Source organism: Phaseolus vulgaris, chromosome 1 (assembly GCF_000499845.2).
Source record: "Phaseolus vulgaris cultivar G19833 chromosome 1, P. vulgaris v2.0, whole genome shotgun sequence".
In the NCBI taxonomy this organism is placed as follows: Eukaryota; Viridiplantae; Streptophyta; class Magnoliopsida; order Fabales; family Fabaceae; genus Phaseolus; species Phaseolus vulgaris.
This window is the reverse complement of record NC_023759.2, coordinates 1,834,638-1,850,044: the sequence shown is the minus strand read 5'-3', so window position 1 is coordinate 1,850,044 and position 15,407 is coordinate 1,834,638. Positions and strand designations below refer to the sequence as shown.

Sequence of the window (15,407 nt, the reverse complement as noted above, 5' to 3'; positions counted from 1 at the left end):
AAATACGCAATCCTAATCGAGTTACATTTCTCGAATTATTTTGAGTAGGAAGAGTATATATTATTTTGACAAAAAAAAGAGGCTAAAATGAGAATAAATTAAATTTATTGGTAAGATAGCAGTGTGACATAAACAGGGAAGGGGACAAAAACAGGGAAGGGTTATTGTGAAGATTTTGAAGAAAAAGAAAAGCGTTTGGGGGTTGGTTAGGGTCCACTCCAAAGGGTGGTGCAATGGATGCGTGAAATTCACGCAAAATTCCAAGAACCTGAATCTCTTCTTTCAGTTCTTTCTATTCTATTCCATTTCATATGCATATGGATCTCCGCCGACAATAGTTTCTAATTTTTTTCTCTCTCAAAGTCAAAATCAGATGGTAGGATACCATTCATCCATTTCCATGATTATAAATTTTAAAATAATTATTATAAAATAAATAAAATTACTAATATAAAATAAATAATTACTTTTATTTTTTAGTTAATATACGATGAAATAATCAAATTCCGCAACGTTTTATTACACTAAAATAAATAAAAAATAAAAAAGAAAAAAAAGAAAGAAAGGAAGAAATCGTGGAGAAGCGACAACTCAGAGTTATAAGACAGCTTGCTACAGCTTTGATGCATTTTGGCAAGTACTAGTTCATTTCATTGCGCACTCACACAAACAACACCAGCTACAGCACCGGCACTACCATCCACCATAACCGTTGACGCGTGCGTGCATATTCTTCCTTGCACCGCACGTCACATCGCGTTCTCGCCGATTCGTTCCAGCGCGGCGTCGCAGATCTCGTCATCGCCGATCCGAATGGACGGTTACGACGGAACCGTGAGGCTCGGCGCCATTAACCTCAGGCACGATCGCGCCGATTTCGACTCCGGCCCCGACGTTTCCGTCTCCTCGCCGGTCACGCGGCAGAAAGCCGCCGCCGCCAAGCAGTTCATCGAGAATCATTACAAGAACTATCTCCAAGGATTGCAGGATCGCAAAGACAGGTTCCGCTACTATTATTACTACGCTACCTACGTCACCTAACTCGCTCACCTACCTATTCATTCCTATTTTTCACTACTATACTATATTTCTTTATCTATTGCTTCATTTAATAACCCTGCACTGTCAGGATCGATTTCTCGTATTTTTTAATGATCTTCACCGACAACGTATTAGCCTTCGTTGTATCGGAGTTTTTCTCTGTTTTAATACTCTGTTTTGGAATAGAGTATCGTAGCTTGTAGCACAAGAATTCTCATGTTTACGCACACACTCGCGCAGCATTTAATATTTTTAAGGTTGGATTGAATTTTCATAGATTTGGTTGAATATTTCTTGTTGAGTAGTAGAGTAAGTTTATGTTGATGATGATACTTTATTGAAGTAATACTATATTATTGTTAAAACTAAGTTAAGTTGGTGTTGATTAATGTGATATTATTACTATGTATGTCTAATGATCTATCTAGTATTTGGTATACATGATTACTGATAAAGGTAAATGACATGGTTGGAATTTGTCATGGTGTACGTGGATACCTAATTAGATACCATATGCATTTGTGTTACTTTCTGTTTCAGACGCAGGGCACTGCAGAGGAAAGTGCAAGAATCTCAGATACCGGTTGAGGAGAAGGAGGAAATGATGAGGAACTTGGAGCGCCGAGAAACTGAGTACATGAGGATTCAGAGACGTAAAATTGGAATTGACGACTTCGAACAATTGACGGTGATTGGGAAAGGTGCTTTTGGTGAGGTATGCAAATTTAATATGCGTAAACATTTGGTTCCTTCTGATGGTGTGTTCATTGATACATTTGAGAAAATGTAGGTGAGGCTATGTCGTGCTAAAAGTACGGGCGAGATTTTTGCCATGAAGAAATTGAAGAAGTCAGAGATGCTTAGTCGCGGACAGGTACCAGCTGCTAGACTTAGTGCATTATACATCAATGCATTGATTGATCTGATAATCATACAATTTATTGCATGAAACAAGCAAAGTTCGCAATCAAGGTTTTAGAAAATGGTCTGCCACTTTGATTTCAACTGTAAGGTCAAGGTTTTTTTTTTTTTTACTTTATGACTGCACCTGTGGCCGCATGGCAACATTTGTTTGCAATTTCTGACAATGTTAGGGATCGCAACATTAATTTAGAAAGCCTTGTGATATTCACAATTCATTGGCATTTTCATCCATTTAATTGATTACATTAATTCTTTCCCACTTAAACTGATTTTTTGTATGATGGTTTGACTCTTGTCATATATATGGTAAAATTAGAATTTGACACTCAGCATTAAGTCTCTAGCTTGCATCATGTCAGCACGTAATTGTAATTTAGCTACTAAAACATGAATGCTTTTATTTTATGTAATTTTTGGAATGGTTAAACTATTTAGTCGGTAGGTTATTTCAACTTTCTGTCTAGCAGCTGATGCCATTTGTCATCATTGAAAAGAAAATGGAATAAAAACATCCATTTTTTGGTATGAGCTAAGGGCTCAATTATGTTACAGGTTAAAAATTTCAAATACAAGTAGACAAAAATCTTTAGGAGTTATTCTGACCTTTGGACTCAATTTCTTTTGATATCAATGTAATTTAGGTTGAACATGTTCGATCTGAGAGAAACTTGCTGGCAGAGGTTGATAGCAGATGCATAGTAAAACTCCATTATTCATTCCAAGATTCGGATTTCCTTTATCTCATCATGGAATATTTACCTGGTGGTGACATTATGACATTGTTAATGAGAGAAGATATTCTTTCTGAAGAAGTTGCTCGCTTCTACATTGCCGAAAGCATTCTTGCTATTAACTCAATACATCAACACAACTATGTACATAGGTATGTGGCTATTATCACACTGTTTCAGTTTTTTTTTTTTTTCTATTGGCAGCCGATAGTATCCTCATCTAGTGGCATAAGGTTTTTGTTGGTGTTGTTGGCAGTCGATCTTGTAGCTTCTTTTTGCACAAGAGGCTGCAAGCAGTGGGGCAAAGAACACTTGTATGGTTCAACATGGCTCATGGCTTGGTCTAACAAAGATATAACACACTGTCTTCTCTGAAATCATCTAAAAACAGTATTCTTAGTTGCATGCAGCTTACTGCTCTTTGCGAGGAATGCAGATTATGTAATGCAATTTATATTTATCTTTTCAGATTGTAGAAGACTAAATTTATTTTTAGTCCACTTTTATGCTATTGTGAATGATGAATATAAAAATATGGTACAGTGAGTTGGTTTATCATTAATGTTAAGAAAATCTTGAGGTATAAAAATTGATAATGATTCTGGAGAAATATTTCGATTTTTGTGCTGAGTAAATAAATTTTCTCCAGTGAAATAAATAAGTGTAGTTATACTCAATCCAAGATATTCTGCTTGTGTAGGGATATTAAACCAGATAACCTGATACTGGACAAAAATGGTCATTTGAAGCTTTCAGACTTTGGCTTATGTAAGCCTCTTGATGATAAGTATTCAACAATTTTATTGGAAAATGAAGATCTTACCGGTCAAGAATCAACTAGTGAAACTGAAGCATATTCCGTCTCTCCTTGGTTGATGCCAAAGGAGAAATTACAGCAGTGGAAACGTAACCGGCGTGCATTGGTACACCTCTACCCCATTTCATGCTTCTTGGCGGGTATTAACTATTATTGGCATAATAGACAAATAGCAAAAGTATATTGAGTAAAATGACTAAATGTGTGTTTGATTAGTTTATTGTGTTCAAATCAGTTTATAATCAAAATATTTCTGGGATAGACTAAAAAAGGCAGCAACTAATTAAAAAAAATGCTCTAAATGATATTTAAAATTTATTATGTTACTAGCTTCCGAGGTGTAATATTAAGTGGTAGTTTTGTTTGATATACGAAATCTGTTGATTCTTACCAACTTATACCCTTGTCAGGCATACTCAACTGTTGGAACTCTTGATTATATGGCACCTGAAGTTTTGCTCAAGAAGGGCTATGGAATAGAATGCGATTGGTGGTCTCTTGGGGCGATCATGTATGAGATGCTTATTGGGTATCCTCCATTTTGTTCTGACGATCCAAGGATGGCCTGCCGTAAGGTATTATGATTGATTGATTCTCTTATTTTCTTGATATCTATTTTTTTTTCATATAACCCAGTGTTTCTGTGCCAGATTGTTAACTGGAAAACATGCCTGAAATTCCCAGAAGAGCCCAAGATATCAGTTGAAGCAAAGGATTTGATCTGTCGCTTACTGTGTGATGTTGACTCAAGACTAGGAACCAGAGGAATAGAAGAAATTAAGGTGCAACTCTTATTGGTAGCCTGTGTTTTTTGACAATTCCTTCAAATACTGGAGTAAATCTTATTTCTAATTCGATTCTCCAGTCTCAAACGAGCTATTTATTCTGAAAATGTTTCAATGTTCTGCCCTGAAAGTTACCTGCTAATCTGCATGAGTCCTCTCTTAACAAATCTGTACTTAAATTTTCAGGCTCATCCATGGTTCAAGGGTGTCCAGTGGGACTTGCTTTATGAATTAGAAGCTGCTTTTAAACCTACAGTAACTGGGGATTTAGATACTCAAAATTTTGAGAAGTTTCCCGAAGTAAGTATATATTACATAAAAGTTTATGCATTGAACATGAGTAAAATTTATTCATATACAATAATTTCTTGTGGCACCAAAATCATTTAACTACTAAAGATTTGATGAATGTAAATGAAACATTATTATGCATGTGCAAGATATTATCTATGAGAAAGTGGATTTAGGCTTAACTCAACCCCACATAGCCGGTTTGTAAGATTGTAAGATGAGGTTAACACTCATGTCGAGAATTGAATATTTCATGCATGGAAGTAGATATTTGTGAGCGATGATAGCGGGTAACACAATAGGTCCAATAAATTTTGTTAGGATAAGCTATGATACAATTTTAGATTGTTAATTTAGGTTTAACTCAATCCTACAAAATTTGTAGATGAGATTTGCACTGATTTATATAGTATAATTGACAATATCTCTAGTCAATGTGAAATATTCAACAAAATCCTTAATGATTTAGTTATATGTGCTCTCTCAATTTATATGCCCATCTTCATGATAAAGAATAACTATTCTTCCTACTACTGTTTATATGTTCTACACAAGGGTTCTTGCCTAGACAAAGAGGTCCACTATACAGAATGCCCAACATGAAATTCACAATTTTTAAGAAGGCTGGGTTTTATATGGAACAAGCATACGACCCAAGTGTCTCTTTGTATCTATAAATAATTTAATATCAATATAAATTGTTGGTGGTGACAGTTGTAAACAGATCCTTTAAACTGGTGTTGTAAGAATTGGCATGTTTTCAAAGTAACAAAAGTAAAGCCTGGCTGTATACTGTTATGTATTTATTATTTTGTTCAGAATTGTTTCCCCAATCTTTTATTGATTGTGGTTTTCCAAGAGTGTTATTTGGCCACCACACCTTCTGATTTTGTTATCATTGACTGACAATGAGTCAATGATAGAATAATTTTCAAAATGGAGCTGTGCAGGCTATTTTTGTCTTCTGTTTTTTATACTTTGTGAAGTCTAATGACTCTAAAACACACCTAAAAGAGTGATTTCAATCATTGGCAGGTAGATGGCCCACCATCTGTAACAGCAACTGTTGGACCATGGCGGAAGGTAATTTGTTTTCTTAAGCCTGTATTTTATCTAGATTGTTCGTAAGAGTATACTTGTCGTGTTCATGGCAAACATAGGATGTGAGTGTGTAGGCAAAGTGCAAACATGACAAAAACACTTCATTTCGTTGCACCATATCTTGAATGTTAACTTTGATTGATTTCTTTTTTTAATTATTTAGTATGTCTCCTATTATATTTACTTATAGTCATAGGTTAGTGCACTACTTTTATTGGGTGTGGAGGCAAATGTTTGCTTTAATGTTATTTTGATTATGAGTACCATATATACTCTGCTGGTTAAGTAAACTAAAAAATTTCATTCAAACAAAGTAATGTCTCTCTATGTTGAGTTAACGAAATTTTATAGTTTATTATCTAGATTTTTTCTCTCTCTTGAAACTCTGATTTAGCAGTTTTTCAAATGTAGCACAGCTGCTTTGTCTTTTACTTTTTCATTGTATTAAGCGCATATCTATTTTCAGGTACTAGGTGAATTGGCAAAGATAAAGAGAACTTTTTATTTGAACCATATCTGTTGTCTTCTGAATTTTCCAGCTTCTTTGAAGAGTAATTTACTATTTATTTAAAACTGCAGATGCTGACATCCAAAGACAACAATTTCATTGGATATACTTTTAAGAAGTCAGACATACTTAAATCACTTGAAAGTTCAGGTATGCAACTTATGACAATTCATCTTCTTAGTGACTACCTGGATTTAAATTTCTATGAAGTAAGAAAGCTGGTATAGTTCATGCTGAAATCCTTGGGTGCAACTCGAAAATATTTACTAACAAAACTTAAACGGGGAGGAAGGGAGCTGGCTGATTTCATCTGTTTTGGAATTGGCAGTTGTTCGGACATGCCTCTTAAATGTTGTGGTCATGTATCTAACACGTAATAATACATGTAAGACACTCATTACACAGTGAAGTATTCAATTAAAAAAAAATTTGTGGGCTAACCATTCTAACATAATTTTGAAAAGGACAAATACAGTGATCTTCTACAAACTCATAACTTATTATATAAGTTTCTATTATGATTATAGAAATAAAGAACAAATCTTATATATAATCTCAGGAATATCTAAATTATATATTTATTATTGAGAATTTTTTTATTTAATCTTCTATCATATTTTCATATAATGTGAAATTTGTTAATTTTTCTTTAAATGTTTTAATATGATCAGATTTATAAGTAAGCATCTCTTGTAAAATATGAGCAACACCAAATCCTTCCAAGGCCCAAACCTCCATTTCGCCTACCCGTTGTCCTCCCTGCTTAGCCCTTCCTCAACTTTCAATGATGACGATTACCTCCTATCATATAGTTCATAATGATGTAAAATATACATTTGTATCCCGTGTCATATATTTGTCATGTGTCAAAGTGTAAGTCTAGTGTACGTGTTACATAGGTTGTTACATTGTTTGTATGGTTTAGGGATAACATGTTTCGATGATGATTTTACAATGATATGTTTGGGGAAGATATTTTTTATGTTTTCAAATGTTTTGGGAATTTATTTTTTTTGTATGTTTAGGATCATAAGTGAGATTTGTAAAATTTCTTTTTTAGGAATCTGAAAAATCGTAACTTATGATTATTTTTTCAACAATTTTTTTTCATCTTTTGAATTTCATGATCCTTTTTCTTGTGAGTTGATTTATTTTTATTCAATCAAACTAAATTAATTATGTTCCTGCTATTTTTCATCAAACTTATCCAAACAAAAACTGAGTATAGTCTATTATAATAATAAATTATTTCAATAGTTTAATTTTTGTAATTGCACACCCTAAATCTATTTGACACTACCATAAAATATGAGGAAGTACATTGACTATGACAGTAAGGCAAAGAAATGCTTTTTCTATCTAGATAAACTTCACCATTCAAAAGCATGAGATGAAATGGAATAATGATCCTCCATTTGTAGGCATGCCCGAAGAAGATACTAAAAAAAAAGCACCTTGGGATGACCAAGAACATGACAGATACTTTCTGACTAAAATCTGTCTTTTGTTAAGTATTCAAACATTAATCCTTAGATTTTACGTAATATTCTGCAGATGTAGATATCAGAGAAAATGGATCATCAAAAGCTCCTTCATTGATTACTTTGTTAGGTAAGAATAACTATTCTTAATTGACATATGCAATGTATTGTTTACCTTGTTAGGTATGAATAGCTATTCTTAATAGCTATATGCACGTATTCTTTGGGTTCAGTGGATGGAGAATAAGTATTCTTTGACAAATAAGGACCTGCAGTATTTGTGTAGCTTTGTTTCTTCTAGTATGACCAAAATTGACTGGTAGCTATAATCTGGTGTACAAGGCTCATCTCTCATAGCAGATGTAATGATGTGTTGTGGTTATGCAGGTCAGATTGATTTGCAAGATACTGTCATACCAGAATCCGACCAGAAGCCAGAAGCTTGAATCAAACTAACTTATTTCACTTTTATTGGATCTTGTATTCTATTCTTTATGCTTGGCGTTTGAAGGTTGTAGATGACTGAATATTAGCAAGCATGTTCATAATTCAATTACAGGTATATGATAATGGAGTAAGGTCATCATGGATCATGGTGGGGTTAATACCCTGAGGCTCAGTTAGACAGCAAAAATATGATATTATCCTTAACATGAAGTCAGAGCAACTTCTTTTCAGTTTCCTGAGATCCAAGCATTTATGGTGTTGTTAAGTAATGAAAATTTTGTGTCAATTATTTATTTTCTCTTTCTGTACACAAATTTTTTGATCAATTTTTTTGCAACCAATAGTGTGTTTAGCATATAAATTGCCACACCCTTGAATCTCTGCAATATACTAGTAGTACTAATACAGATATATTTTGGAACAAAGACTGAAAAACTCCATCCTGACTAACTCGAAAAAGAAAAACCAAATTCTAGATCTTAGATCTTGACTAACTCGGTAGTCTTCAAGAAATAAGAAAGGAAAACCAAATTCTAGAGTGTCAAAGACCTGTTTGAACCCATGGCTACATCAAACAGCAGCATCTTAAGTGATGTGATTATGTTGATGTGAATATTGTTTTTAACTTCGATTCAAAATTGTTGACCAAAACATTTGATTTCACCCTCACAAGTTTTTTAAATACTTTTTTTTTAAACTAAATCTATAAATTTTAAACTGCTAAAATCATTTCTTGCCCTAAATCTGTCCTAAAATCATAATATTTGCTTAGAAAATAAAGATTTTAAAGGTCTGGATAAAATAAGATTTTAAAAACTTATTTCTGTAATTTAAAAATTAAATTCTCTGAGAGAAAGTTGAGGGATTAAATTCATATATTAAATGTTTCAGATGAACATATTATTAATAATATTAATAAGTAGCGATTATCTAATATCTTGTATATTAAAACTTTGTAAAAAAAATTGACTAACTTATTGGAAGTTTTTTTTTTAACAAGTAATTTAAAAAGTTATTCTTATTAAAGTGATTGTAAAGTTAAACCTAAGATATTGTCATATTTACTATGTTTCATTAACTTCTTGATATTGTTGATGAATAGATACATTAACTTTTTGCATATGTAAATGTTGGTAGTTATAACAAGGAAGTGTTTTAGTTTTTTAGGGCATATATATGAAAACGAGATATAATTTTAATTGTTTTACACATGTGCATACACATGCAGATACCTAAAAGATAACTAAAAGTTAATATAAGATATTTTGTACGTCTAAGTCTTTCAATAATTTTTTTTATTTATTTTATTAAGAGATGGTAGAAAAAAGTTATAACATGTTCTTAATTTATCAAAATCTGACATTTCTTTCCTTTAGCAAAAGAAGGTATATTATTCTTGAAAAAGACAATTCTGAAAAACATCATCATGTATATCTTGAAACTAATCCAACCAAAGGCTTAAACTGAAGGAGAGAACATCATGATCCAGACATAAAATGGATCCGATGTTATAGCATGATGCTTCATATCATCATGTGTTTTTCATCCACGGACCCATCTCATATCTCTCGTGATCTTTCTTGATAATTTTGTTTATTTATTTGTTTTATTTTCACTTGACAGTAACCAATAGGATGAGCCCTGTGTCCTATGACTCTGTGCCTGCCCTTGTTGGGTGTAATTTCTCTTCCCAATAATTTCTCTCAAATAAAATTTTAAATAATTTCACTTAAATTATAAATCACCCACCTCACCATTCTATAATTTCCAATCAAATTCAAATTATTATTACTTTTTCATTTATTGAACTTAACCAAATCTGTATCGGTCGGACACGAATAGATCGAGGACACGAATTAATGATAATAAAATAAATATGTGGTAAGAAAGCAGTTATAATTAGCTTTGAATAAGTCAATGACACATTATGAAAGACATTCTCACGATATCAGGAAACTACTACACACGATCTAGTGACCACTACACACATCTTAGTTAACCAACTATCTAGCCCACAAGGACCAAGTCAACTTATAAACAAGACTTCTGAAAGAAGAAAATATACGTTTTTTGATATCTTAAGAGAACTAACTAATCACTAGCACTAACTTGAGTGTCGGAGTGCAATCTCTGACCGACGGAACGCGCGCGAGATAAATAAAAGTTTGAAGAATTCAAAGACTGCTAAGATACCAATGAATTATGTATCGAATGGATAATACTACTTAAGGCCTTGTCATTCACACATGTAAAAAATCCATAAAGAAAACCTTCACATAAAATAAGATCCAATTTTATTGAAGCTAAACTATCCAGTTAAAAAATATCACCTTTTCAAATAAAGTAGATTTTACAATTAATTTTGAGACGAACAAGTCAAAGAAAAGCACATGACTTTATAGAGAATTACACACAAAACTTAGGAGATAACATTGGATATTTAGATGCAATTTGAGAAGATATCTTGGAAAACAAGTTTCCAAAAGTAGAAGTGCAGCAACAAAATATCTAGCAGGAGGAAAAAGGAGGTGGTAGATTTTTAAGTGCAGGAATGGAACTGTTTGGTGATGTAAGTGACAGATCAAGATTTAAAGGAAAATTAATATGAATTGCTATAAGATAAAGAATGTGAGGAAGAAAAAATAAGAGATATTTTGGATGTGCAGATGAAAATATCTCCATGCTAATGTAGCCTGACGGTGACGTGGCCATGGGCTGGTCCCATGACACGTGTAAAAGCGCAGACAACTGTATTCCCTTTTTGTACCCATCACCGCCCCTTTCTCTTCTCTTGTTCATTCATTCCTTCACCCTTTTGAATTCCCTTTGCACACACAAAATATCAGATACATACATATAAGATGAACAACAATTTCAGAGTAACCACAACAACGGAAGAACAACAACAACAAGCTCCAACCACTTCTTCCACCTTCCTCACCTCCCACAACAACAACCCGATTCAGGTACCTTCATTCATTCAACTCTTCCTTCTCACAAGCTCTTCCAATTTTCTCTAGGGTTACCGATCAAGGATGCTATTTTTTTTATTTTTTTTTTCTGTTCAACTGCAACAAAATCTCTTCGTGCTTTGCTTCTTTCATCTGCAGTGAAGAATATTCTGTTATTCCGTAATAACTGTTTTTTTTCTTTTCTTTTCTTTTTACCAGTGTAATATATTTAATGTTTGAATGATGCAGATTTTGCAGACGTTTTTATTTAAATCAATTCACGATTTAAAGTCTTTCGGATATTAAATCAAAGACCTTCCAGATATTTTGGATATTGGTGAAAGTCTTTGTCCTAAAATTGTATTTAAGAGAAGTTTGGGTTCCAACTTGCATTTCTCAACTCTCATTCATCAATTCATCAATATATATGAATGATTTTATGGATTTATTTAATTAATGGGTTGTTTTGATCTGTTTAAAAAATATTTGTGAAATTACAAATATAATTGTTTCGATCTGAATTAAAATAAAAAATATGTGCTAACACAAAGTTGGTGTGGCTTTGTTTTTTACTATTATAAATTTAAAAATCTCATTCTAATTAAAAATAAATTAAAACACTAAAAGTATTGAACTTTGTTTTGTTTTCCTTTTATTGGTTTCTGAGCAATGTTTTTTTTTTGTGTTGATTTATCTTTATTGGCAAATTAGTGTTATAGATGTATTGTATTAACATGATTTTGGGGTTTAATTTGTATGTATCAGGGCATTAGAGAGATAGATTCCACAATGGCTGCAGAGTGGACAGATGAGAAACACAGCATGTATATCAAGTCTATAGAAGCATCTTTTGTTAATCAGTTATATGATTCTAAGCAAATGAAAGCTTCCTTTTCCTGCAAAGGAACTTCCTGTGACCCTGCTACCACTTCTGGCCAGGTTTTCTTTTTAATCTGTTCTACACTTTTCAAATATTTGACTTGTTTTAACATGAACAAAAATTGGGAGATTGATTTGGTTGTTATCATGAATGTCATCACTAAAACTCTGTATATGCAAAGATTTGTACACCATCAATCAATAATCAACATAGACACTGTTGTTATGATAAAATCAAACATGAATGGAAGTTATTATGTTAAGCATCAATTAACTTACCATGTATATCAGTTTGTAATTGAAAAATCAATTTGCAATGTGGGGCTATTGCCTTATATAGGATTGTTTACACAACCTATTAACTTGTATACCTTCCCTCTCCTCTTACACAGGACTAAGTTTGTTTGTTTTTATAAATAATAATAGTTCAAGGTACTTCGTGGTGGGTGTTGGCAAAAAATCAATTTTGAGAGATTGAATCCGCAAACGAGTAGGATTAACCAGCGTCATGATTTGGGGGAAAATCCATGGATTCAGCACTATCGATCTTCAAGCAAACAGAGAAGCACAGTAGTTCCATCCCTTCAAGAAAGTGTCCATGCTTCAAGCAAAGTTGTTGATTTAGGTCAAAGGAAAGGAACTCCCTCTGGATCAGGACATCTTCATTTGTGTGAATCTCGTGTCTGCCATAAGGATATGCTTTCTAGTGATACTGATACAGGTAACCCACATTTTTCTTTTCTTTTCATTTTGTTGAGTTCTAATGTATATCTAAGACCAAATATGACTGACAAATGTTAATTGGTGACCCTCTAGAAACTAGAATTCCACCTCTATAGAGTGTAATTAGGTGAATGTTTAGACAATGGATTTTGAAAGAATTTAATGCGGAAACTACTGTTAAAATTAATTTTGAAGTTAACTGTGTTTGAATGTTTTTATGTTAATAATAAAAGTGAGCATAAAACTTTATAGAGTAAAATATGTTACTCTGTTCCTACAAAACTATCGGAGTTCATTTTAGTCTTTTTGGTAAGCATTATCTGAACTACTTATAAAACTTTATTTAAATCATTTGAAAGGTTAAATGTGATCACTTCAAAATTACAAGAATAAAAAATGAGCAAATTTAAAGAAAAAAACAAATTAAATTTTAAAAATGTTTGTGATACATTTACTGTAGGTATTTTAAGTTGGTTTTGGAGGATTCAACCTGAATCAAAACAGATACATAAAATTTCAATAGTTATGGTGTTTGCAGTGTGAAAATTGTTGATCCATGTGTTCATATCTCAACCATAACACAATAGTTTAGCTTACTGCTTTTTTGTATTACTACTTATGATTTATGAATTCTAAGAGTTATTCCATTTATTAAAGCATTCTAATTTGTGTATCTGTTCCTTGCAGAGATGTCAGGCCAGAACTTTGTTGATGATGAAGTGAAAGGAAAAAAGCAGAACAAAAAAAGCAAAGTGAAACGACAGAGATCTTTGATAACTGATGCAAAAGACAATAATGATCAGGTAATAAATTATTTTATATTATACCTATTTTTTTCTTGGGAATTTCATGTGCGTGGTTGGAACTGAGTATGACCATTTCAAATTGCTGTTTCAGATGGTACCTAACAGAAAATCTTCATATGGTGGAGATTTTACCAAGGATTTTGTTTCTGCTGATTAAAATACACTGAAACACAGTTTTGTTTCTGCAAGATTTAGAGTTGGTCGGTCACGTTAGTCTCAACTATGAAAAAAAAAAACTATTTTCATCCCTAAAATTTAAAAATGTTGATCAATCCTAATTGTTGATTAAAAGAGCTGCATTATCATTGATTGACTTTCATTTTTCAAACATCAACATGTTATCAACACACTTTTTAATAAATACTTACTTTTGAATACACCCTTTATTGTTATTTAAAATTCATAAAAAAACTACAAAATTTTGTTGGTCGCTCTTGTTCAACAGAGTCTTGTTCATAATTTTGTAGTTTTCTGGGAATTTTAACTGACAGTAGACCAGTGTGGTAAAAAAAGTGTTGTTACCATTTTTTTTTCAATGTGATTTTGGTTTTTTTTAGGACTAATGTGACTGGTCTCAAAATTTTCAGGAGCAAAAATAACATTTTACTCACTTAAAATTCGAGGGGTTATCAGAAATGTGATTTGCTGAAACTTTTATGGATCACACATCCTTATAGCATCGGAGTTACAAGGGAATTGTTAGTACTATGATCAATTCCTATGAATCAAAAAGAGTCTCTGCGGAAATTGCAGATGCTAATATTGTACCCAGAATTTTAAGATCAAATTAATACTTGTGTTATGAACACCCATACTTGGGGTTTTATAGAGTTCTTGGTGTCTGACATCAAAATTTATTGGGGCAATTGTTCTTAGCTTCTCTTAATGAAGTCTGTACATACATGAAAAAGCTTTTGTGAATTTCAGATCCAATTAATTTCAGTATTTTTCCTTCTTATTTTTCCGATGGACTGAAAACTTGTTTTTATTTTTATTACTATTACAATTATAATACAAAATTAAGAGTTTAGATTAAGATATTTCCTTTTTCAAGGAAAGTTTTACTTAGTTATCATTTTTAATTGTAAGACATCTCTCTGATGTTCATGATTACGAATGCATATTTATAATATATAAATGAAGATATATTTTATAAAATTGATTTTATGAGTATGATTAGACTTAAACTAAATTTCTTTTATTATAAAAATTTAACATAGTTAATTTGTCTGAAAAAAAACAAGTTTAACACACGTGGAAATGAAACCTTGTTTTGAATATGATCCAGGTACACCATCACAGTTAGAAAAAAAAGACCATTTTTACGTTATACAACTAATTATGTAACACAGATCCGAAAATTATTCATTGTCTCAAAAGATGTAAATATATTAGGGGTGCCAAAGCGGCTCGGCCCGTCCCATGTGGATCGGGTTGGCCCGTCCCATGTGGATCGGGTTGGCCCGTCCCATGTGGATCGGGTTGGCCCGTCCTCCATGCGGGTTGGTCTGCGGGTTTGTGGGTCAGTCCGTTTTTTTTATTTTTTTATTTTATTATTATTATTATTATATAACATAGATGAGGAGTGGAGGTAGTAGCGGTGTGCAGCAGCGAAGCGGAGCAGCAGTAGCGCATAACAATTGTAGGCGAAGCCACGCAGAGTCGCAAGCGGAGCGAACGATGGCACTGCAAAGGAGAGTGTGTCGTGTGTTGTGTGCGTTTTTTTGGAACGTGTTGTGGTGTTGTGATTTGAGTGAAAACTTAATTTTCTTTCACTCAAAGTTGTCACTCCTTCACTGGATTATTGTTGTCAAATCAATTAATTTTTTATTTTATTATATATATTTTTTTTATTTTAAAAAACAAAATTGCCGGCTAGCGGGCTAGCCCGTCTCGTCCCGCTGCTGGCCCGCGCGGACTGC

The 15,407-nt window shown here is 32.7% G+C and overlaps 2 protein-coding genes across 3 annotated transcripts; both read left to right on the top strand.

Moving 5' to 3' along the window:
• Positions 1-514: 514 nt before the first annotated feature.
• LOC137816498 (uncharacterized) lies at positions 515-8,423 on the top strand. The gene is made up of 12 exons (XM_068619657.1): positions 515-1,001; positions 1,582-1,756; positions 1,832-1,915; positions 2,607-2,848; positions 3,397-3,619; positions 3,924-4,088; positions 4,164-4,295; positions 4,485-4,598; positions 5,625-5,672; positions 6,270-6,348; positions 7,753-7,809; positions 8,067-8,423. The coding sequence occupies exons 1-12, from the start codon at positions 814-816 to the stop codon at positions 8,123-8,125; spliced, it is 1,566 nt and encodes a 521-aa protein (XP_068475758.1). The 5' UTR covers positions 515-813; the 3' UTR covers positions 8,126-8,423.
• A 2,473-nt stretch (positions 8,424-10,896) lies between these two features.
• Positions 10,897-14,447, top strand: LOC137816497 (cold-regulated protein 27). Of its 2 annotated transcripts, none has more exons than XM_068619656.1 (5): positions 10,897-11,092; positions 11,843-12,016; positions 12,383-12,677; positions 13,367-13,482; positions 14,073-14,447. In XM_068619656.1, the coding sequence occupies exons 1-5, from the start codon at positions 10,988-10,990 to the stop codon at positions 14,082-14,084; spliced, it is 702 nt and encodes a 233-aa protein (XP_068475757.1). In that variant the 5' UTR covers positions 10,897-10,987; the 3' UTR covers positions 14,085-14,447. The 2 variants fall into 2 exon arrangements, with proteins under 2 accessions (XP_068475757.1, XP_068475756.1); XM_068619655.1 differs by having other exon boundaries at positions 13,577-14,447.
• The last annotated feature ends 960 nt before the right edge of the window (positions 14,448-15,407 follow it).